This window comes from Xenopus laevis, chromosome 8L, assembly GCF_017654675.1.
Source record: "Xenopus laevis strain J_2021 chromosome 8L, Xenopus_laevis_v10.1, whole genome shotgun sequence".
Taxonomy (NCBI): Eukaryota; Metazoa; Chordata; class Amphibia; order Anura; family Pipidae; genus Xenopus; species Xenopus laevis.
The window spans coordinates 77,843,941-77,870,169 of NC_054385.1; the positions used below are offsets into that span (position 1 = coordinate 77,843,941).

At 36.4% G+C, this 26,229-nt stretch overlaps 2 protein-coding genes across 6 annotated transcripts in view; both read right to left on the reverse strand.

Annotated features, from left to right (window-relative positions):
- Positions 1-8,185, reverse strand: part of ttc7b.L (tetratricopeptide repeat domain 7B L homeolog) — a 65,890-nt gene extending 57,705 nt beyond the window's left edge. Inside the window, exons 1-3 of one of the 4 annotated variants that reach the window (XM_041571842.1) lie at positions 7,731-8,185; positions 5,068-5,222; positions 1,738-1,906 (exon numbers count right to left, since the gene is read on the reverse strand). In XM_041571842.1, the coding sequence (XP_041427776.1) occupies positions 1,738-1,906; positions 5,068-5,222; positions 7,731-7,851 (445 nt within the window). In that variant the 5' untranslated portion in view covers positions 7,852-8,185. 4 annotated transcript variants of the gene reach the window in all.
- A 10,866-nt stretch (positions 8,186-19,051) lies between these two features.
- Positions 19,052-26,229, reverse strand: part of rps6ka5.L (ribosomal protein S6 kinase, 90kDa, polypeptide 5 L homeolog) — a 43,870-nt gene continuing 36,692 nt past the window's right edge. For both annotated transcript variants that reach the window (XM_018230416.2, XM_018230417.2), the window contains 6 exons: positions 26,049-26,142; positions 25,139-25,309; positions 23,954-24,145; positions 23,295-23,454; positions 22,090-22,253; positions 19,052-21,419 (listed from right to left, as the gene is read on the reverse strand). In XM_018230416.2, coding sequence (XP_018085905.1) covers positions 21,186-21,419; positions 22,090-22,253; positions 23,295-23,454; positions 23,954-24,145; positions 25,139-25,309; positions 26,049-26,142 — 1,015 coding nt within the window. In that variant the 3' untranslated portion in view covers positions 19,052-21,185. The remainder of the gene's footprint in view (positions 21,420-22,089; positions 22,254-23,294; positions 23,455-23,953; positions 24,146-25,138; positions 25,310-26,048; positions 26,143-26,229) is intronic.

Genomic DNA, 26,229 nt, shown 5'->3' on the forward strand with positions numbered 1-26,229 from the left:
TATATTATAATGTGAGTGACTCTGGACATTTCAGTGTTTTTCATAGTAACGGAATTCATTGATTATTACTCTGAATATAATTAATTTGTGTGTGCAATTTATCATTAAAGTGCAACAAACATATGCAAGGAGTACTCAATACATTGATAGTTCAGTTATACATAATAACCTGGCACATTTATTGCAACTTCTTTATAAGGAATCCAAATATATATGCTCCTGTATAAATAGTATGTTAATGGAAAATTCTACCCCCATAAAAAAAAAAATCAGTATGTGGCTGTTCCTTTCTCTACTGTTGACTGTAGACTTATGAATCAATGTCTGGCTGGCTTTTGTTACATTCTTTAAAGATGCAGAAATAGCCACACAGAGAATAAAAAGTTGCAGACAAATACTGCACTTAAATAAATTGTTCAGTATAAAAATAAAAACTTGGTAAATAGCTAGGGTGTTCACAATAAAAAAATGTTTTCACTATAGTTAGCCAAAAATGTAATGTATAAAGGCTGGAGTAACTGTACATGTAACATAATAGACAGAACACTACTTCCTGCTTTGCAGTTCTCTTGGTTTCCACCGATTGGTTACCAGGCAGTAACCAATCAATAACTTGATTAAAATCATAACTGTTGCTTTTGAATGTGACCTGCATGCTAAGGTTACAATTGCAAACTCACTGAACAGTTATGTCCCATGTGGCCTCCCTTATAGTCGCTGACTAACTCAGAGTTAGAGAGCTGAAAAGCAGGAAGTTGTGTTTTGTTCTGTTAAGTTAGACATCTGCTCACTGCAGCCTTTATACATTACATTTTATATTAAAAACATTTTTTATTTTGCACAGCCTATCTATTTACCCAGTTTATATTTTTACAGAACTGTTTCTTTAATAGCAATCATCATTAAAATATTTGAAAGTATATAGGGTTTTTGCTTAGAATTTTTTTTTCATTTTGCACAAAAAATAGGTTGATACTTAAAAAGAAGAACATTACCCATTATAATGCTTTTTTAAAAAATGCCTGCGTGATGTTATTTAAATTAAAATATTGCCCTATGCAATCCTCCTGGATGGCTTATGCCTCTGGAGCAAGAAGCAGCAACTCCATCTCTCACTTCAGGTTAACAGAGATTGGTGGATGGGAGAATAAAGAGTGCTTGTGCATGCATCGACTAAACATCAGTAAACACTGAATGACAACAAGGTAATAGTGATGTGTGGGCCAGCCCGATACCCGCAGGTCGGGCGGTTACGGGCCGACCTCAGCACACCCTTTTTGAGTTGCGAACCAGCTTACACTGCAGGCTTCCTGCTTCCAACACTCTTATTATACTCTTGTGCTCGCCCGCCCCTTTTGTGACATCATCTGTGGGAGGGCTCTATACATAGAGGGGAGGAAGCGAGTGCGGATTGAGTTTTTATCAAACCTGCACATCACTAATGGGCAAGCACATTACTGCTTAACATCACACAACATTCAGTGAAGCTCTGTCTTTCCACTGCAAATTCTCTGCATCTCTGAGTCAACTCTGGAGTGGGTAATGCTTATTTTAAGATATAGGAGCCAGACTGTTTTTAAATGATTACAGTGTGTACATTTCTTCTTTTGCAAGGATCTGCCACTCTGGTAGGGCTTTGTAAAAGGTGAACATCCTCTTTAAATGTGCCATGATATGGGTTTGCAATTTAAACTGGTCTTATTACTCAGTATTCAGTTTCAACTCCAGTAGTCCTACCTTTAGTTGAGAAGGCTTCAGCAATCATCCTCAGCTTGTAAGCAGGAGAGGCCACAAGCTGCAGGTCATTCAGGCCTACCCTGGCATAAATATCTAAGGCTTCCCTGTAGTCACCTTCAACATAATTCAGCTTTGCCATTAGCAGGTTGGCTTCTTGCATTAAATCTTGCTACAAGCAGAAAAAAATGCATTAGTACCTGTGGCATATAGAAAGGTTAAGTGTGTCAAAACATTCTACTCCACTAAAGTACACATTCTCAGCCACTGAATAACACCCTTGCATTGCATTTCCAAGTTTAAGGGAGGCAGCAGTGGTTTGGCCATGAAACTATAGCCCTTATAAATGTTATGCACTTAGAGTGCAATTATTTAAATATATAATTTATTTTTATTAACTGATTTATTTTTTTAATTAGAAGTTAGGGAATGCTGGAAAATGAACCCAATAGTTTCTAAACACATCAGGCACCTGTAATTGCTCTGCTACGGAAGTTGGACAATTCAGATGCTATATAGTAAAAATCACAAGCTATGATCTAACTGTTTTCCGGTAGATTACTTTATACCAAGTGCTGTATATCCAGTATCCCAGACATTCTAATAAGAGTTGGTTGATAGGGTATTCTATAACATGGAAATTTTAGGAACAATGCTGTGTTACTTTTCACAGAATGTTATACTTTGCAGACTAGGACCATGTGAGTATGTGATTCTATATACCCATACCTATACTAACTATAGAGTTTAGTATCACAATAGCCTTTGATATTCTGTCTGTCCAAAAAATCATCCAAGCCATTCTTAAAGGCATTAACTGAATCAGCCATCACAACATCACCCGGCAGTGCATTCCACAACCTCACTGTCCTGACTGTGAAGAACCCCCTACGTTGCTTCAAATGAAAGTTCTTTTCTTCTAGTCTCAAGGGGTGGCCTCTTTTTAGTAGTATGTGCTAAATAGAAAACTGCCATTTAAAAAAATAAGGGTTGTCCCCTGGGATCACACGATTCACGGTGCACACAAACATACCAAACAAACTATACGTGTAAGGTCACATGAGCCAATTAACAAACAGAGTTCTGTCTTTTGCTTCCACACTTCTTCCTGTTACATTAAGAGCTGTAGTATTTCTGGTCAGGTAATCTCTGTGGGACACACAGACCATCACAAAATGGTGGTTCAAGGCAAGAGATATAAAAGGACAATATTTACTTAATTATATATTCCAGTTTGATAAGATTCTTTAATATGCCACTTAATTTGATATAAACTATCTGTTGTTCAAGTATTCATTTTGTGGGTAAGCAAAATTGAAGAATTATATATGTGTAAAAAGGCATTAAGGTTGAAAGATAGTGTTAATGAAGGATGAAAAGCTAATTTGCTAAGCAAAGGTTAAGCAAATCCTGCAGCACCTGATGATGATAACAATGCAAGGAAAACCTGACTGGGAAAGCTGGTAGAAAAAGCCTTGTCATGGTCTGTTGGTACAGTGCTGCAAAAAATAGCCTATATGAAGACTTGTCTCTTGTGCATTGAATGTCTTACATGGTGTAGCTAAGTGTAATAATACTATTTCTTGTGTTTTTTTACTTTTACACATGCTCTTGCTAGCCATCTGGCACTTAGTGCACTTGTTATATACTGTGGCCCCACACACCCCAAGCTGCTGAAGCTTTCAACAAAATACATGGCTCCTAAACAAAGCTAGCTACACCTGTTAATATCCTGCTGGGCATCTTAGCAACCTGTGTGGCTCCAGCCTGACAAGATGGTTAAAGGGCAATTCAACCCCCAAATAAAAATTTGCCTAATAAAAGAAAACATACTGTAATTATAAGCAAGTATTCTTTGCAGTATACATTTATTACAAATATTCAGTGTTTTTAAAGTTGATTGTAAAAACAACTGCTATTGAAAGCAGCATTTACTTTACTCCTGGTTGTTACTTTTTAAACAGACAGGTCTTTTAAAAGACAAGTCTGTTAATCAGCTGGCCTAAACAAACACTGCTTTCAATACCAATACATATACAAATAACTTAAAAACCATAGACCATTTGTAATGAATGTATATTGCAAAGTTGCTTAGAACTGTGTTTTGTTATTAGGCAACTTTTCTATTTTGGGGTTGACTTGCCCTTTAACTAAACTAGAGTACGAGTGAGTTAACATTAAATTACTTAGGCCATTACAGTAAACTTTGCAGTACCACAGTCATAGTACAGAATTGAAGTCCAGCGGAGCTTAGTAGACTTCATCCTCACTGCTACCCTCACATCCACAAGTTAATTTTCAACACAAAATTGGAAGACAGACAAGATTTTCAATGCAATTCTAAAGCTGGCCATAGATGTAAAGATTTTTAAAAGATCTTTCTATCTTGAGACCACGATTATCTCGAAACAATCGTTTAAATGTATGATTTGTCCATCAACTAAAAATACCATTTAAAGTGATATTGCCAGGAAAACTGAGGGTAGCTGCCTGCTTGGCCCTGCATAGATAGATTGCACTGGGACCGATACAATTTTTTAACCTGGCCGATCAATTGTCTGACAGATGTCGGACAAAAAATCACGATAATTTGACGGGTCAAATTGCACTGAAATCGATCGTTCGCCAACGAAAGATCTTTGCGTCTATGGGGACTTTAAGCATGTGCTTGTTGTTAGTGAGTTTGAGAAGGTGAACGCATTGCATCTGTCTACATTAATTTCTGGCTTCATACCATATCAAAGACCCATTAAACTAATTGTATTCTTCATTGCTGAATGGGCAATGATATGTGCAGTTTTCTGCATTTACCCCTGGCTCTTATTTGTAAAATGAAAGTGTTAATACAGCACAATGGCAAGTAAAATAAAGAAAACCAGTTAACTACTACATTTAGTGCATAAAGTAGAGTCCTTTGGTCAAGACATTAAAAACTGCAAAAATAAGTTCATCCAACTACTACTAGAGAGACCTTTCCATGCCTGCATTATTAAATGAGAGGCTTCTCCTGCATATGAATTATGTCCAGTACCCACCTCTGTAGACACTTGATTTACATAAACTAAATAATTATATGTAAATGCTTTAGAGAAAGACCAAAATTAAATAAAGAAATACATCTTATAAACAAAAAAAAGCATCCTAGTGAACTGTGTTAGATCTAGTAGGAAAAGCATGGTTCTATGCCTGAAACAAACAACACGAAACAAAAAAGGAAATATGTTTATACATGTATGTTTGTTGGATCAGTATCTTTGTACCATGGTAGATTCCTTGTTCAAACAGTTTTAAAATGTAATTTGTGTTGGCTTTAAAAAGCGATAATATTGGCACCTTAAGATTGCCTCTGTCCAATGCAGCTGTAAGGTGCTTGCGGACATCTGTCAGCTTTAGCCATGGTCCTCGAGGACTTGCTCCCTGTTTGATGGGGTTATCCTTAAGATGCTGTTCAAGTTTGGCCTCTCCCAGAAGAAGCTCAGCCATATCATCTGCATAGTAAACAAAATAATTAAAAGAAGGACTAAATAATTTGATTTTAATACAGAAACATTATCTAATAATTAAAAGCATGAATTTATCATAAACTCAGTACTTCAAATTATACTGAAACAAACAAAAATAGTGCATCCTTGCAGACAGTTTACCATCTGAAACATTAGATCATCAAAAGGTCAAATAGGACAAACAGGAGCCATAATAATAACTTTTAGGGCAGTGTTTCATAACTGTTTCTGAGGCTGATCAAATTAATGAATCAGACTTGCCATCCAAAAATGTGTTTAGAGCCCAGTGATTCACCCCATTTTTTTGATATTTTATATTGTAGAAAGAAATTCCCCACTATTAAAAGGGAACGTGGAGACCCAACTTATATAGCATGTTTTATGGTAGTATCATGTCCAGATCTGCTTCCTCTTTACACAAAGTCTACAAAGTTACAACACTGATCATGTCAGGCAATTGCTTTGCATTTTATCACAAAACTTCCCTGTTGCTGAAAACTGTGATAATCAACATGGTTCACCACTAAAAACACGATAATCTGACACACTAGTGGGCAATTTCCCATATGGGATTTTATCCTATTACTGTATATTATTATTCATGGGTCTCGTATACGAGCATCTCATTTTCTGTGCAGTGTGTTTTTTCATATACTGGTAGTCAGCAAATAGATGAAGAACACACCTTACTGGTTTTCAATGAGGCATATACACAGATACTAAGGGTAAAAGAGGACAAACCAGTCTGGAACTTCTATCCTACATCACGTGAGTTGCTATGGGTTAGAGCAACTAGACAAACTTAGTAGGGCTGATGCTACTGACCAGTCTGTTCTCATGCCAGTATAAAGCAGTAATATATAGACATTATTATTAATATAAAACAAAGCCTCACAGTCATTCTGATATTCAAATAGAATTTCAGTTGTAGGCCAAAAGAGGAAGACTGGTAAGGTTAATTTGAAAACTATTCAAAAATGTTAAAATTTAACTGAACAACTGCTTACAATAGAAGAAAACAATAAGTAGATTGGTTGGAGATCCGCGCTTGTACAATAAAGAGTCAGCTGCACTAATTAAGAGTAATGCCTTTATCTCTGTGACTTCATTACAGCAGTATATTCTCATATATATACTAATAGTGAAAGGAGTGGGCTCTCCAAATATAACCCCACAGTTATCACAGAATTGCTCTCACACACCCCTCAGTGAAACATATACACAGGAACGCCCCAGTGACAACCCTCAGGGACACGTGCAAAACAACATTCCTTTGACAGTAACAACCTCCAGGGACACAAGTGACCTGTGTCCAATAATTCCCCTATGATAGTAGCAACCTTCAGGGACACGACTGACCTCTCTCAAGACAATCACAGGAAAGAGTGCACTCTTAGCATAGAATGATTCAATAATCATTATACCTGCTGATAATAGATGAGCTATTGTTCCCAACTATGCTCATTATTCTGTTGATATGAGCATATTGTTAGCAGCTCTTACTTACAGGATTTTAAACCATGCGGCTCAATTAGGGTTTCAGACTTTTCTGGAAAACATATACTGCTCCTATATTTTTCCCCCCCCCAATTAATAACAATGGCATCAAGCATAATTTCTATTGGCCAGGCAGATACAATGCTGGCCAGGTGGCAAGGCTAGGTGCAATTGAGAGTTCAACAGGTTGGGTTACTTGGCTGTAAATTACACCTAATCCTGAAAAACCTGTAATGCGCCGGTTTTCTGAAACATATAAGGATGTTAGTTCACTTGCTTGCCCAATCGTGTCAGCTATAAACTCAGTAACTTCCTAGGGTTGCAATTTGTGAACAATAATTCACAGGACTTGGCTAAATGATACTAAGCTTTGTACTTGAGGTTTCTTTATGAGCCACCCAGTGACTGCGACACCCTCTTGTATGCGAGAACCCAGAGTGCTTGACACACTGCCGGGGGCCTACTATTTGAGACCCCAAACGTGGCAAACAAGCGGCAGCCCTCTGCCCAAAACTCTTCAGTCAGATACCTGGGAAGTACCCTCTGCACGAGACCCCCTGACTGAAACGCCTGTACACAAATCCCACCATGACTGCAGAGGCTTCTGTATAAAATCTTCCTGTGACAGTGGCTCAGTGTATTAGCACCCCCTCTGTGAGAACAGTGCCCTCTGTATGAGAGCAATGCATAGGTCCCAAATCTTCCTGTGACAGTGTCTCACTGGATTACAGACAACCCCCTCCCATTGTGAAAGCAGTGCCCGCTGTATGAGACCCCATGAGTGAAAGTATTTACAATAACGCCTGCACTCCCTGCAGAGCACAGAGATAACTGATAGAAACTCTGCGGGAGAACCATACGTGTCTCTCAGGGGAAAACGGGTTACGTGTTAGAGCTAAACGTATTTCCTCTACTGCCACCGTCATCAGTCGGCTGCTTAGGAAAGGCCGAATAGGCCGCGGTTGAGTCACGGGTCTTTCCTGCAATTCCTCGTACCATTAGAGATGAGCTTGGCAGAGAGCTGCTTGACGAGTTCGTGGATCCGGTCCCATTGGCATTCAGAGCGGCAGCGTTCAATCTCCGTCTCAAGGCGGGAACCGGCCTTCTTTGTAGCCATGGCGGTACTAACTGGAGATGGTGGGCGGGGAGGCCCGAGCAAAGGCCCGGGCTAAGTAGCAGAAGCTACCGGCCGACAGAGACTCACTGACAGAGTGACAGGAGTGCGGCGCCAGGCTGTGGAATAAGGAACTACACAACCAAATAGCTCACACACCACTTGCTATTTTGTATCCCACCCTCTCAACAAAACATTAAAACTAATGTAAACCGAAAAATAAAACGTCTAAGCAACTTTCCATTACACATTTATAATACTTATAAAGTAATTCGTAAACAAAACTGCTACTGGATGCAATTATTATTCTAGAGCGACCCTGGTGGCTCTGACTTGTGAATCAATGTAACAAGGCAGTTTATGAACAGACAATCAAGGTGGGCCTTTCACTACATTGTATCAAGAGTCAGAACCAGCAGCGCAGAAAGGCACAGACAGACATATAATTATGCTCTGTTTCTTATGAGGTCTGCTCCAATCTGCTTTTGTGGGTAGCTACACTGACAAGCATGGTGTGGACCTGAGTGCAGATACACTGAGCAGATTGGCACAATAAAACACAAAAGCATGCATTTCTTTGCTGATATTCGCTCCATATATCCAGTGTCGGACAGTCGGACTGGGAGACCAGGGGCCCACCCAAAATCCTTAGACCAGGGGCCCACTAGAGAACCATAGACCAGGGGCCCACACTCAGTACTATTATTCCTCTCCTCACTCAACCTCTGTTCTCCTAGTCTCTATTCTTTACATACTATAATCTATTATTCCATCTATTTAGCCTCTTTGTTCTCATAGAAATAGGGAATGACCATGGAATAGGCCAAATGTTTAGCAGCATAAGGGCCCACAGACACCTGGGCCCACCAGGAGTTTTCCTGGTATCCCGGTGGGCCAGTCTGACACTGCATTTATCCACTAATAGCACCCACATTCTAGTTTGGGCAGGGGCACTCCACCAATGGGGCGAGTTGAGCCACTCGCCTCAGGCGGCATCGCCCCCTGGTTGCCAGGGGCGGCAAAAATGCCGCTCCTGGTAACTAAGAGCTGAATTTCTGTTTTTTTAACCCTCCAGCGCTGAAAAGGTGAGCACCGTGAGGAGGGGTGGGGGCAGCAAAGGAAGGCCGCCTCAGGTGGCGAAGAGGCAAGGATGGCCGCTGGGTTTGGGGAAATAATAGTTTTATGTTTTTTTTTTTTTAGTGCCCCACCTCTACCTCCAAAAGTGCTAATCCACCACACTGCAAGGGAGCTCCTGGTACTGGTAGCCATGTTGTGGCACTGAGAATAGAGCCAGAGCTTTTGCTCATTATGCACATGCATGAGACATTACACGCATGTACTTCAACTAGGAAATAGTCCAAATTAGATTTGAATTTAAAAAAAATTAGAAAATTCGAATATTGAAATTTATCATGAACGGTCTCTTTAAAAATTCGACCGACCATTTGTCATCTAACTCTTAGATCCTATTTGGAGTCAATTGGTGGACTTTGAAAACTTTGATTTTTTTTGGGAAAAACGTTGATTCGAATTCGGTCGAATTTGCTATTACTTTGATTCTTACAATTCTAATTTGGCCAAATATGGACCTATTCGATCGAAAACAAACCTATTTGGGCAAAAAAAACCAAAAAACTTTGACTTCATTTCGGTAGGTCTTTTTGAATTCAAATTTTGAAGTTTTTCAAATTCTACCCTTGATAAATATGCCCCGTAATGTCTCAAAGATGCATATAATGGCATTCTTGAGCCATTGCAAATCAGAGACAAATCCCAGAATTGCCTATGGCAGGGAATTTTGTAGCCGAGACAAAACGCTGGCGTAAAATAGCACCATGTGTCATTGTCCTAACATTAATTTTAATTCTGATCTTATTAGAACACCATCTACATAAGGAATGATTAATCTATCCCAGGTTCTTCAAAGGGATTGTTCACCTATACATTAACTTTTAGGGGCAGATTTAGCAAGGGTCGAATTGAAAATTTTAATATTTAAATTCGAATTTCGAATTTATTTTAGTGTAATTCAACTAGGGAATAGTTCAAATTCAAACTTGAATCGAAGCTCAATCCTATTCACCCATTTTAAAAAAATTCAATTTTTTTAATAAATTTTGATTTTTTCAAATTTCGAGTTAATGGGCGTTGATTGGAGTATTTAGAAACTCACATAAACTTGAAATTCGACCCTTCATAAATCTGCCCCTTAGTGTGGTGTAGAGAGTGATATTCTGATTCAATTTGCAATTGGTTTTTATTTTTTTTATTTGTGGTTTTTGAGTTATTTAGCTTTTTATTTAGCACTTCTCCAGTTTGTAATTTCCAGCAATCCAAATTACCCTAGCAACCATTGATTTGAGTAATACACTGAAATATAAATATGTGAGGTCCTGAATAGAAAGTTGACTAATATAAAGTAGCAAGAACAATACATTTGTAGCCTTACAGAGCAATTGTTTTTTTTAGATAAGGGTCATTTGATATCTGGAAAGAGACAGAAGAAAAAGGCAAATAATTCAAAAACTATAAAAAAAATAAATAGTAAGGCCACTTGCATAGTTGCTTAGAATTAGCCATTCTTTAAATATATATACTAAAAGTTATCTTTAAAAAGATCTTAGATTACAAATGGCAAAAAGTTGGGAACTGCAGATGTTTGGTGTGTGTGAATGACTTCTTATAGCCACTGCTAAAGCTTTAAGGACAAGGCACGAGGTGGACTTTACAATAGGCAGGAAACAGCAGCCCTAGTAAGTTTAAAAGCAGTTTTTTCATTTTATCGACTGCAAATACAAATTTTGGTGTAGTAGAGAACAATTACTCTCTAAACAAGCAATACCACATGAGAAGTGGCATCTGGTTTGCAACCTTCATATATAGAGGAATTTTGAAGACCTAACATTACCAAAGTGCATTTGCATGATTGAAGATTTGATGGCTTCGGGGTACAACTACACAAGTGTATTCAACGCAATTCCGGCAGATCCGACATGGTGCGCCAAAACACAGGCGTCAAATGTCGGATGGTGTTGCAGCATTCTGTCGGAATGCAGACGCTGCGTCTGCATCCGACAGTCGTGTCGGATGAATGCTGCCACACCATCCGACATTGCTATAGCTTACCTTATTTTCCATCGCATCTGATTTGACACCTGCATTTTGGCACAGCGAGTCAACCAAGTATTAGAGATGAACATTTTATTTTCAGTTTTTAAATGTTTTTTTTTTTTTTTAAAATTACTTTTGAGCCCCTGAAATAAAGTGATTGTGTTAAAAAAAAGGCTTTAGTTCCTCACATTTTTATGCAATCTTTTTGTTCAACCAACTAAATTAAAGCTGAAAGTCTGCAGTTCAACTGCATCTGAGTTGTTTCATTTAAAATTCAAATTCATCGTGGTAATGTACAGAACCAAAATTAGAAAAAAAGTTGTCTCTGCCCAAATATTTATGGACCTAACTGTACATTATAAATACTGAAACCATAATAAATCTACCACACAACAGAAATTAATGGATTTGCATTATGATCTTTTTTATTGTATATATGTATTACATTTGTTCACACAAAATCTTGCACAGAATAATCACTTTATTCCATTGTCTCTCCACCCACATGCACCTTATAAAGAACTTTCATCATTAATTTACTCATATCTCAAAAACATTTTTTTTTAACTGGGTCTAAGTTTATGCAACTCATTCAGCAATTCCCTTAATAAAAGGTAAGTAAAAACATCTTACCTCTGGAATATACATCTAATATATATTTTATCTTTTATCCTCATGTTGCTAAAAATCTTTAGAGCCTCAATAAATAGTCCCTATAAATTCCCTTATTTAAACATTGATCATTAGTGATGGCTTCCCCTCACCATGGTACAGTACCCAGATAAACATTAAATCAGCAGACTGAAAGACACAGGCTAGGGATGTTGTAGTTTAGTAACACATTGCGACTATTCCCTGTGTATAAGCATTAACATAGCAAAAAAAAGAAAGGTCATCTGTCACATTTTTTTCCATAACACCTTTTGATTCTGTAATAGTTTCTCCCCTTTAACCCAGATAGAAAAATAATGAAAACACTGCAAAGAAATGTTTTAGCTTGCGTCTGCAGACAAAAAAATATTGTATATCTTTCAATTTGCAAACAAAAATGATTGCATTTTTATTATATAAGCTCACAAAAAGGCCAGCAACTGACATTGCAACATAGATTATAAGGGATGTTATCGCATAATATATATTGCTGTTACACTTTTAAACCTGGTGGAGTTCCAAGTACCCAGCCCTGGTTCAATACTTGCCAACGACATCCCAACATACTTCTATTATGGGGATGTCGTTGGCAAGTATTGAACAAGAACAATAATATATATATTATTATTAACATGTATTTATATAGCGCCAACACATATATATATATATATATATATATATATATATATATATATATATATATATATATATATATATATATATATATATTATTCTAATGTAGGAGGAAAAAAGTAACTTCAGAACAAAACAATTTATATAAGATTAAAAAGTATTAATGATTTTTTTTAAAGCTTGATATGAAATTCCATGTTGTAACTGAATGCATGGAAATATTTTTATACAGTTAAAGAGAATGTTAGTTGTGCAGTTTATTGCAACACCATAGAAAAATAGGAGACTGTTCTAGCATGATAAATGATAGATGCACCTAATAAAATGCAGTCAAGTTGAGTAACTAGAAGCATAACATGAACAGTATAAAAGACACCATTTATTCAGCTTGACACAATGCTCAGTGACTCAGTGAGTATATAAAATGGAATTAATATTTGAACAAAAGTAAAAATATTATGGCAGTGTATGGCGAGGATAAGCCTACATATCTCACAGAGAAATTCATTGATACAATTGTTTGGTTCTGACATCCAATTTTTACTGATATTACTATCTTCCAGAATGAAAATACAGCATATGTCCAATACCCAGAACAATACTGTATTACCATGGATGTGAAGGAAACTTATGTAAAGAATATAAACATGTAACAATATGAATGTGCAGGTCTGAAAATACCTAGAGGAAATCATAATGTATGGCCACTTTAAGCCAGAAAAGAAAACATGCCCCTAATCCAGGGTTAGGCTTGACTGATGCTTGAATAACAGCTGAACAAGAATTGAAATGTATCATGTTTTTGTATGTAAACACCTTTTAATAATGTTTCTCCTTTTCCTAGTAAAGTTAACAGCCCCAATAAACATTCGTTCTTCATGGTGATCTGGTAGCATGTTGTAATGTATTAACAATGGAAAAGGGTTTCCATATTGCACGTAAAATGTTTTTCTGGCCGTAACACAATATTTAACCTACAGTTGGACTCACAAACTTGTTGAACAGTTATTCAAGCCTCTCTTTGAGAAAATGCACAAGGCAAGGCACCAATCAAGCCTCATTCAGGATTAGGGGCAGGTTTTCTTTGTTTTAAACATCAATACTGTACTTACTGTACTTGTTTATCCTGAAGGAGGGCTTGTCACCCCTTACCCAAAAAAACAACAACATTGATCTCATAGTTGCATACTGGCACAATAAATCGGGAACACTACTCTGACTAAATGCAAGCGTTGTGCAATCTCTCTGAGGAAAAGCCACGCCAGACTTCCCCCAACATCCCAGCTATAATTACTATAAAATTGAGCAGGACATTCACACGGCTGAGGTCTAGGCACTGACCATTTAGAAAGTAAATATTCTCCTTTCATGCTGACATAAAGATTACGGGGCTTTATGCCTGCCAGTTCTCCCCAGGAAACATTATTGTGCTTGTTTCCAGATGAAAACCATGTAAAAGCAGCAGTTCTGGCATTTGCAACATTCCAACAGAGCACAATTCAAAAAAGTCAGAAGACCATTTTGTGCAGTTTGACAACAATAAAAATATTGTGATGAGTAAAACGCTACAGAATCAACACTTGATGGTAAATAAACTGGTATAAATCCATGTTGGTGGAAAAACAATTTATTTCATTTTTAATTGTGGTTTTATTAGACTTATTAGACCCCTATCTGGAAATCTCCAGGCTTCAAGCATTCCATTTAAGAGATCGAACACATATAAATTGTAATAAAGAGTATCATGCTGGTATTTTACATAAGACAACAGATTCATCTTTTGTTTCAATGGAAACTGTCTAAACGACAAGACATCAGTTTCTCTGGCTGTTTAGCATGCAAATAGGCTTCAAGCTCAGAAGAAAAAGCAAAGCAAAATCCCTTTTTGGTTTTATGTAGTCTACAATATTTGCATTTAGAAATACAAGTGATGGGCTTTGCATACATCTATTAAAATGCAAAGCACTCACGTTTCATAAAATATGAAAAAATATTTGGTTCTAACATATTTTTAAGATAACGCACTTAATACATTTAACATTTACAAAGTACGGTCAAAACTGCCACAAAAACAATAAGTATTTATCTTAGGCATTTAGAACACAGCAACACCAATTCTAGTACAGCTTGGGGAAAAGGAGTTATTAAAATAGCCCCAGAAATGATACTTTCCTATCCCCTTAAGACATGTGATAGCACACATATAATTAAATATTTATATAAGAATTATTTTATTTTTCAACCTCAGACTCAATCATATTTGCTGGTGTTTAATGTGGGTATGACCATATTACACTGAATATCAATCTGTAACTATGTCTGACGATAAGCCTTTCTTTGATAATAATAAAATTGTATTCTAAACTTTAGAGTGACATCTAGGGGCAGATTTATCAAGGGTCGAATTTCGAAGTGCAAAAAATTTCGACATTCGACCATCGAAAAGGGTAGTTCGACATTCAAAGTACTTTTAAAATTGTACGATGAAATCCTTCGAATCGAACAATTCAATTGTACGATTTTACCAAAAATTCTTTGATTTCTCAAAACTTGCCCAAACACTCAAAACAGCAATTCGGCAGGTTTAATATGGCGAAGTGTCAAAGTCAAACTTTTTTAAAGAGACAGTACTTCGATTTTTTCGCTTCGAAACAAAGTCGAATTCAGCTTATTCCATGGTTGAAGTATCCAAAAATTACTTCGAAATTACAAGGGAGATTTATTAAGGGTCAAATAGTAAATTCGAATTTCACATAGTTTTTTGGTGTCAAAATGCACACATTCAAGTTTTAATCCCCCAATACGAATGTAAATTAGGATGTGAGATTTATCACACCTCCAGTTCTAATTCAAATATTCGCCACCTAAAACCTGCTGAGTTAATTTACAAGTCAATGGCAGAGTTCAGTTGATCCATTTGAATATGTTAATTGCCTTCATGACATTCGAGTTTTTTTCAGGGTGAAAACTCGATTCAATTCGAATTTTCGGGTCGGGACTATTCTATCAAATATTAGATTTTGTAATATTTTCTTAAATAACCTCCAATTCGAGTTTATGAGAGTAAAAACAAATTCACAGAAATTTGAAATTCGACCTTTGATAAATCTGCCCATTTAGAGCTTAATAAACAAAAACTCACCCATTCATTCCTATGGGAGTTTTAGAATTGTATTTATCAATGGGTGAAAGTTAGAACTCTATGATATGATAAATACGGCTCTAAAAACCCCATAGGAAAAAAACCTCAATGAACAAAACATGAGCGAGTTTTTATTTATTAAGCTCTAAACTTACATTTTGATGAATCTGCCTCTTAATCATACATGATAATGTAGTTTGCAACGGATATATGCCCAATGAACATATTTTAGATGTATTCCCTGTCTTTATTATTTATGTTATTGGTTTTGCATCACAAGCCAATTCTTTTTAAACCAAAAACAGATAGAATCCATTTTAAGCAAATAATTTTAGTTTTTGAAAATTGTTCTCTTTTTTTCTGTAATAAAACATTATCTTTTACTGGTAACTAAAAATTGCACAAATCCAAATTGATGGGGAAAAAATCCAATTGGTGTACTTTGTTTATTTTAATTGAATGCTTTTAGTAGCCTTTAAGTATTATAGTTCCATTATTTTAGTTTACACCAATCAGGGATTTCAGGGAGAATTTTGGCTATCTAGATTCCCAAATGAAACAAAATATGTACCATTGGAAAAATAGTATTTGTTTATACCTTTCTTTTTTCTTGTTCTGACTCATGAAATATAAGGGAAAAAAAATCACTTTTTTCCCCCAGGTCTGTTAATCAGTTGGCCTCTGAACATTGTTTCAAGGGTCAGTCAGTAATGTAGAGATAAACAACTAGACAGATACTGCATTCAACAGCAATTACAGATAACATGTTAATTTGTGTATTTTGGAAAGTTGCTTAAAATTTAGTTTTCTTTAATAATACAATGTATTGGGGTTTATTGAATCAGTATATTGGACAGTAGAACAGACTTTAAACATAGCTATGATTGGTTATATTATTAAAAACATTCAAGCCTGGTGCTGGACAACACTGAAGTGCAAAATGCTTATGTGGACAAATATGGAGTTCGGTACACTAGGATCATCATCAATTCTTTCAACAGTTATAGCAAATAGACCCAGTAGAATGGTTGCCATGTGGACAATATATTACTGGCCGGGCTAGTAAAAATGATGCTTGATGCCAATATCGTTAAAAGGGGAAAAATATAGTAAGCCTGGCATTTTTTCCAGAAATGGTGGCAACCCTACCCAGAAGCAGTGTGATGGGAAGGAAATATCTTTAGATATTTTAAAGAATGGGTGAGTGTACAAGAATGTAGGAGACTGTGTAAGAGCACAGGTGTATGCAAATATGGAAATATGTTTTCAAAGGCTTAACCTATATTTGCAATGCAAACTTATAGGAATGAACTGAAATGTGACAAGAAAAGGACAATATAAAATAATTAAGATGAATGCTTCCACTAGTATTTTGTCAAAATATTTTTATGTTCTAAAAGGGAATTACATGAAGTATCACTGGTGCTTGTCATGTAGGGAGGGCAAAATGATTTCTGGTGCTTTTTTGTGTTGGTGAATGCTTAAAAACCAATGGACCAAATGAGATAGTTTGATAAATGACCAATAACCCAGGTCAATTGACCATTTTGACAGAGTAAAGAAGTAAAGACAAGCAGATCCTTTCACCTGCTAGTCAAATCATTAGGGCTTTTGGCCCAAACACATGGAACAATGGCCTGTATGGCCATTTGTAGTGTAAAGGATTGGCAAGTGCATGGCTAATGCTTTAAGTGTGCCCTGACCTCAACACAACTGAACTATATGAATGCCTTTTAGAGTTTATTGATACAAAGACAAACCTGTCCAGCTCTATTGCTGAAAGGCAACAATAGATCAGGCTTTAAATGTTTCCATGCTTCGTTATATACAGGATGAACTGGAATGCCAAATTAAAGATAGGGCTGATTGCTGCAGATTATCCCAATCTTATTAATGCCCTTGTGCTTGGATGGATGCAATTTCCACCAACAAAGTTTCAATAACTTTCAAAAAGCCTTCCCATAAGAGCACAGGCTGTTATTGCAAAAGAGAAATTTTCATAATATTATAATTGCCTTGATTCCAGAAATATATATATATTTCTGGAATCAAGGCAATTATAATATTATAATTGTATATATATATATATATATAACATTTGGAATCCAAATGTAAAAATGCTGAGATCACTGCATAGTTAAATGCATGTGCACCCAATAGTACAAATATTCTTTCATGTTGGAAGTCACTCAGTGACTTTTTTTGTTAATATGTTGCTATTGTCAATTTATTAGGAGGATAATGAACTCTGTATAAACAAGCTCTTTGAGAAAAGGAATACCACAATGTAATTTATTCTGCAAACAATGACTCAGCAGAACCAGGAAGTGCTAAAGTGAATTTTCTTTACTTTTTAATAAAAGAAGTAACAGGAAAAACTGTCTACACAGCACATGGACCTTGTGCTAAAAAAGGGTGTATACTACCCCTTTAAAAGCAAAGACACATAATGCAGTGTTTTGACTCCAGCTTTTCCCCTCCAAACTAAAAGTGATGTCAGAATACAGAAGCCTATTGGACACATTGATGTCAACATCATCTGGGTCTACACTATCATGCCATGCTAATCAACTTAGGCAGTTTGATGTGCAGAACGGAAACACTGATTATCAGCTAACTTGAAATTTAAAAAAACACCTTTCTTATTTTAAAATGCAAAAAAACCCAAAAACTTTCCTTATAGCAAATAGGCAATTTGTAAGCAGCACACCAGTATGTTTTGTAACTAACAAAATCAATCTCTTGAAGACATAAGTTGCCATTACAAGTTTTAAATAGGCTTGCTACACTATACAAACAACTTCTTAGCTGACACAGAGACGTACATCCAGCTGCTTCTGATCTGTTTAAGTGAGCCCAAGATTTGGTCCTATGATTTCTCATCATGTTGGAGAAGCCAAAGAGTAATGTAGAGTACAGTTCTGTATATCAAGTACCGTTCTGTATGCCTGTATTTAAATCAATCATAAATCTCATTAACAAAAAAACTCGAATTTATCAAATTTTTTTCTGTAAACAAAGTCAACCGAACGCCCTTGACGAATTGAACTCATTTATCAATAATTTTTCTCTGAAAAATAGGAGCGACAAAGTGTCACGTCAAAATACAGTGTCAATTAGTATTATATGATGGACGCTCCAAAACTCTATTTTATCAAATTTATCGGACAAAACCCCCCAACTTTTTCGAATTATCCTGCACAGATCACAATGTCAAGAAACAACTTCAGGGACATCTGCCATTGACTTCTACACAACCTCGACAGGTATGAGATGGTGTATTTTCGGATTCAGATTTTTGGCAGCTTTGGGATATGATAAATCTCGAGTTTTTCCCCCTAAAAACCTCGACTAGAAAAAAAGTTGAGATTTAATTAATGGGCCCCCTAAGAGTAAAATGCATTTTCCTTAGATTCATTGATAAGGTGTGTTCAATGTTCTCCACCTGTCAGGATATTTTCTATATTTTCATATAGAAGCTGGGCGGACTCTGCGTTGCACTTTCTGAATTTTAGAGTGAAGGCGGTTATTTCATTATTTTCCTCCCCCACCCAGAGTTGTTTTGATGGGTGTATTAAAACATCCATTTAACAAGAGTAGTTTTAAATACTAACAAAGTATTTAAGTAAGAACCACAGAAGTTGAAATGCCCTTCCTTCCCTTTTCCTCATTTTATGCACGATATGTCGAAACAAATAATGTAAATTAAAAAAAGTTACACATATCTGCCTTATAGGCAGATCATGTAAAGTCTGAAACATTCATCAACAGGTGCCTGTGGATTATGCATCACCAGAAATGTTTAATTCCTTATACAGTGCAAGAGGCTAAAAGGTTTTGTTCTAGAAACTACCCCCACTTAACCAATAACGGTCACTTGCCTAGCCTACAAAATACTCCAGCCTTAACAATTTGCAAAATAAAGCAAGGCTAAAAAGCACATTCACAGCTGCCAGTCCAAACATGAAACTCCCAACACAGTACTTCATCTGGTTCTTAGGGGTTATAAAAGAATGACTAGAAAACAACTCTTTAATGAAGGGCATGTGTTCCCTCTAAAATGTCTTTGAAGTAATCCACAAAAAGACAACATTTAAAAACTACTCATTTGTATAGAATTCTTCCAAATATATAGATACACTATTTAAACACCACAACTAGTGGCTTTGTAGAAAAGTGAAAGTTAAATCTCAAAATAGAGATTACTAAAATATTCAATAATAACTTTGCATAGACAATATTAATTTCCTCTGTAGCAAAGCTATTCACAAGGTACACTGGAACCCATAAGGTACTTTTATTGTTGCACTAACAAGACTAAAAATGTTTCTTATTCTAAATGTAACCTAGACAATACAAATATATAAACGTAGATGGATGTATCACTACAAATATGCAGATCTGTTGTGCATGACACATGCATCATGTTACCACACAAATGGATAACGTACAGAAGCTGCGTCACACATTTATGTAGTGCACCTTTTTTAGGGCCAGTGACACCAAAATATGAAAAATGACAAACGGATACACCATACTCCTTCCACTGGGAGAAAAAGTTCTCTCTCTGGAGCAGAAGTCCTGCTTTTATTGCAGTATTGTTTGTTATGCAATTGCATATATTTTTATCTATTTATATTAAACATGACCTGGGCTCAAGAACCCTAAAAAGTGAATTTCCCAATAAAATGTAATTTTTCCAATAAATTATACATATTTTTCATTACATATATTAGGGGTTTTCAAATGTTTATATTATTATCCCCTCTAAGAAACCTGCAATAAATATTGCTACGATGATTTTTATCTATAGTCCAATGTTTTACGTTCCCACTATTATTCCCATTACAGTACAGAAACTACTGGACTTTTATAAGTACAAAAGAAACGATCTAAACCTTTCTTAGTAAAAAGTGCCTTTTTTTAGAGGAAAAAATAAATAAAAGGTTATTGGAACTCACAGTGCAAGGCTATAAAAAAAATACAACTGTAATTATGTAAAAAAAACAAGCATAAAATGCATATATGTTTAGAACAGGGTTTCAATTAATCTGACCACTTTATATTATAGAATGACTGCAACCTCTTCTGTAAGAACAGGGCATTAAAAAGAAAATAAAAATAAACTAATATATGGTGAATTGCTTTCAGGCAGTAGAATATATGATTTTTTATAAATATGATTTTTTGCTCTAGAGCTGTTTTAGTGGAAAGAGCAAAGAGGATAAAAAACATTGTAGGCACCACTCAACTTTGAGCAGCTTTCTGTTTGTGAAATCAAGGACTTGTCTATGTATTATTAAAAGGGGCAAAATAAATAAATAGGATATTGCCACCTGTTATAGTATATCAAATTTTCTCCAAGTTATATAAGAAACTACATAGTTAAAATATGGCATCTAAACAGAAGCCACAAGTTTGACAATCGCTCTTAATAGACCATACAAACCTCAGCACTGCATTAAGGGGTTGTACTGGCAGCAAAGTGGTTATATAAGGCAAAAAGTGCGATTGTTCACAGCAGCCCTTGGTGAACAAACTTTAAGATGTTTCCTTTTACACTGGAAGAAAGATCAGGGAAGGTGTACTGAACCATACCCTAGCCTTCCATATCAAGCCTCAACAATCCTGCAAAAAACCCTGCACTATTAAGGGTTCTTAAGAAATTGCAGGATATTAAAACAAACTGGGTCATCTTTTACTTGCGAACACTCAGAAAATGGTGTGTATCGCAGCTTATTGAACAGATTGTTTCCCCAAGAACATATATTTTGTTAAAATCAGAGGATGTCCTCCTTTTCTAGTCTGCAAACTGGAAGATAGCCTCTGGGTTATTGCTCTCAGAAGGATTAGCTGGCTGCAACATTTTTGCAGGTGAGGTTTTGCCATGTGAGTGGGAGGAGTGTGAGCTCTCACTGGAGCTGCTTCGTGTTTCTGTGCTTGTGCTGGTCTTCTTCATTTTCCTGCGCTTTGCCAGTGGTGCTTTGTCTACATTCTGGAGACGGAATCCTTCTCGCTTGTACTTGTTAAATGCCTAAAGAGAAAGAATCTTAGTTGTAAAGAGACAGTAAAAGAATTTGGACACAACACAAAATTCAATTCAAGCTTGTCCTAACTGGCAGGGCATTTAAGTATTTAATATGGATACTTAAAAATGTTTCTGACCAGACATAAGTATGCACTAAATGATGTCACCCAATGTGCCCTGTCTTTTGTCGTCAATTCTGGTCAGGTGCACAGACCTAGCCAGAAATAAAATACTTTCTAATTTTGCAGTTTTCAAAGCAGAAGACTAATTTGTACTAGCTGCCACTGGAAACTGTACTTGTGGAACTTAGTGCCTATTTTAGGAATGTAAAAGTAAAAGCCAGAACACTACTTCCTCATTTGCATCTCTATAACCTGTTACCAGTCAGTAACAAATGAGTCACTTGAAGGGGGGCCCATATGGGACATTACTGTTATAACATTATGTTAGACAACCACTTACCTTCATCATCAAACATCTTTGTTCACATGCACAAATTATTGCTTTTTTTGTGTGAAATTTACAAATGCGTTTCATACTTCCAGTGCTGTAATTCGTAGAAATTACCAAAAAAAGATGTTGTTCGCATGTGCACCATAAGCCTTACAGCTACAGTTAATTATTCCTTTTGGGTTATGCTATTACGAGCAATTTATCTTCAGATTGAGAGACTTACGTGAAATGTAGCTTTCACATGAGTGTGCACAGAAGCTCCTGCTGAACCTAGAATATCTGGTGTCATAAGTGGGTTGGAAGAAAGCTGGCTGCCATCTTGGAGCCACTCATTGTATCTTAAAGTTGACATCTTAATTCGTTTATTAGGATCCACAGTGAGTAGCCCTAAAGGTACAACACAATGAAATTGGGCATAAAAATATAAATGTGCAATCTCAATTTACTGTAAATAGCCATGTAACATTCTGCAGCTTAGTAACATAGTAAGTTAGCTTGAAAAGAGACACACGTCCATCAAGTTCAACCTTTTAACTTTTTTTAACCTGCCTAACTGCCAGTTGATCCACAGGAAGGCAAAAAAAACCTCCAAGCCTCTCCAATTTGCCTCAAAGGGGGAAAAAATTCATTCCTGACTCCAAAATCAGACTAGTCCCTGGATCAACTTGTACTATGAGCTATCTTCCATAACCCTGTATTCCCTCACTTGCTAAAAAGCCATCCAACCCCTTCTTAAAACAATCTAATGTATCAGCCAGTACAACTGATTTAGGGAGAGAATTCCACATCTTCACAGCTCTCACTGTAAAAAAACTCCTTCCGGATTTTTAGGCGGAACCTCTTTTCTTCTAATCGGAATGGGTGACCTTGTGTCAGCTGGAAAGACCTACTGGTAAATAAAGCATTACAGAGATTATTATGTATATATATTTATACATAGTTATCATATCACCCCTAAAGCGCCTCTTCTCCAACATCCCCAATTTGGCCAGTCTTTCTTCATAGCCAAGATTTCCCATACCTTTTACCAGCTTAGTTTCCCTTCTCTGTACCCTCTCTAATACAATAATGTCCTTTTTGATTGATGGAGACCAAAACTTTACGGCATATTCTAGATGGGGCCTTACCAGCACTCTATAAAGTGGAAGAATGACCGCTTCCTGCCGTGAATCAATGCTCCTTTTAATACAGCTCAAAACCGTATTTGCCCTTGATGCTGCTGACTGCATTACTTGCTAAAGCCAAATTTATCATCTACAAGGACTCCAAGGTCCTTTTCCATAATGGATTTGCCTAGTGCAGTCCCATTAAGGGTATGAGTGGCTTGGATATTTTTACATTCCATGTGTATGACTTTACATTTATCAACATTGACTCTCCATCAAAAACACGTTTCAATCCAAAATAGATCAACTGGCTATTTTTTACCTTGTATCAAGTCTTTGGCCTCCTGGGACACATTTTTCCAAGCTTCACCCTCACATGCGAAGTCGCCTTGCTTTATTTTCTTCATTATATCTTCAGCACTTGCACATTGTAAGGTCTTTCCATGACACTGGAAGGGCACTTGACCCGACAGCATGGTATACTACCAAAAGGGAAGAGGTAGCAATTATCACAAAGAATGCTACCCTTATTTAATGGGCAATCAGCTGGATGACATTGATTTATCAACACTGGACAAACTACTCTGTCATTAGACAAAAATAATGTGTGAAAAAAATATTAGAAAGAAGTGATTGATACATAAGTCACAAAATGTACATATTTTCTGTACTTGGGGAGGGGGGTCATAGGTTAGTGGCTTACAGCATTGTAGTATGCACAAGCAAGGGCCACTGGACATTTAAACCCTAAATTTTTGTAAAATATATTGAAAAGCATTTAAACTGGGTGAATTTGAGTGCTGGTGTGCAAATAACGACAACCATATGTCGCCCTTTTACTCGAAGGTGCTAATCTGTGTACGATGAACTAACTACCACAAATATCTGCACCTTTGGTATCGTGGCACTGCACAATGTGATTGTGTGCAAGCACCTTTATTGAAGTGTAAAGAACAAAAGTAAAAGCATAAAACAACTCACTAAAATGACTCCCAGGCTCCACAAGTCACATGATTCATCATAGCCACTTTCATTCAAAAGTTCGGGTGCAGCATAATGAAGAGTAAAACATGGAGTTTTCAGTGGCTGATTGTCGGGTGGCTTTAATCGAGCAAATCCAAAATCTATTATTTTTATCTCAGAGTTATCACTTTCATCTGTAAACAGAAAATTCTGAAAAGATAATAGAAAATTCTTTCTTATCAACTTAATTCGTAGTGGGAACAGATAGTTATGTCACTGCCATTATTGGCATTCACAGACATTGTTTTTTTGTTTTTGTTTTTTAAGTAACTATCAAATCTGTCCAAATAAGTATGGACCAGCTTGTGAATCTAAAACAATCAGTTCACAGAACAAAATCATTACAGCATTATTTGTGGGTAGGGAACCTATACAGATAAGGTCCTGGCTGAGCAGTTTCTCTGCTTACAAGTTATAGGAATTGTTTAGTGTAAAAATAAAAACTGGCTGAATAGATAGGCTGTGCAAAATAAAAAATGTTTTCAATATAGTTAGCCAAAAATGTAATGTATAAAGGCAAGAATGACTGGATGTCTAATATAATAGCCAGAATCCAACTTCCTGGTCTGCAGCTCTCTTGGTTTAAACTGATTGGTTACTGCCTTGTAACCAATCAGTGACTTGAGGGAAGACTATACGAGTCGTAACTGTTTGCTTTTGAATCTGAGCTGCATGCTAAGGATCATAAGCAAACTCACTGAACAGTTATGTCCCATGAGGGCCCCCTTTAAGTCACTGACTAACTCAGAGTTAGAGAGCTGAAAAGCAGGAAGTTGGGTTCTGTTAAGACATCCAGTCACTCCAGTCTTTATACATCACATTTGTCAAACTAACTATATTAGAAACATTTTTTATTTTGCACAGACTATTTACTCAGTTTTTATTTTTTCACAACTATTCCTTCAACAACAAGCACTTGAAGTAGGATTTGGTGAGAATAGATTGCCTTAAAAGGTACTGCAACGCAATATACTGAAAATGGATATTGTAGGTTGATAGTTTTCCTAAAAAGCTATAGATACCCTTTACAGGAAAGCAGTTACCATTCCATTTAAGCTGAGGCAACCATTAATATAACTGTAACTTCCAGAAAAATACTTCTTTAAACGCCACTAAATTAATGAACAGCTTGTGATAAAATACCTCAGGCTTCAGATCTCTATGGACTACTCCAACGTCGTGCATATGACTGACAGCTGAGACAAGTCTGCGCATGATATAACTGGCTTCTGTCTCACTAAATAATTTCTTTTTCTTGATGCGTTCAAATAATTCACCTCCTTTCAGTAACTCCATCACTAAGAATGTGTGAAGCTGCAAACAAAGCAACATTTCGGTTACTAAATCTAAAAACAAACATAAAACATTCATACCATATTGAAATGTATAATTTTCCTGTAGGGTAATGACACAGGTTAGCTGCTCTACTAGCGGGTGCCTGGAATCGTCTCCCATTCAACTCAAAGAAAAATAACCTAGACCTGCTGATTACCGTTATTGATCAAGTGATTGCTGTTTAAAACACTGATTTTTCAAGCAGCAATCATTTGACTTACATTTGTACTGCTCAGGCCTATGCAACTCCATTGACATGAAAAAAAGTGATCAACCCCGATGATGATGTTAAAAGGATAAAAATGCAGCATTCTCTGACCCATGGCAACAATTACATAAAAGTCACATTTTAGACAGTTATATAGTGTTCTCCCCATTGCTTTTCTACCGGGTGAACTGCTTGGCACTTTTTTTTGCAGGCACCCACTCTTTTCAATAAAAAAAGTAACAGAAGTGGGAAAGATCACATGTATTTGAAGAAGTGCAAAGTTCTAAGGCACATGTTGAGATGGAAACCAATCAGTTAGCATTTTGTTTTAAATCCCAACACATAATATGCTTTGCTTTCATACTTTACTGTCAGTTTTGGGGTTATAAATGTACCATAACTCCTACTATTCAATAGGGTATATTTACCCTTTACTGTTTTGTGCAGGTATTAGTGCAGGAGAGCAGAGTTTTAAATTTGGCAAAATATTTAAAAAATATAATTAGGTACCTGATCGTGGAAAACATCATGCAATTTCACTATATTTGGGTGACCCTGACAAAGCTTCATGGCTGCAATTTCTCTCTGAGTGTTGCTTTCCATACTAGAAAGACAAAGAAAAAACTTGGATAAAAAGGTTATGTGCTGGAGAATTATAAGTGATAATCATCATGTTTTTATGATAGGCAGC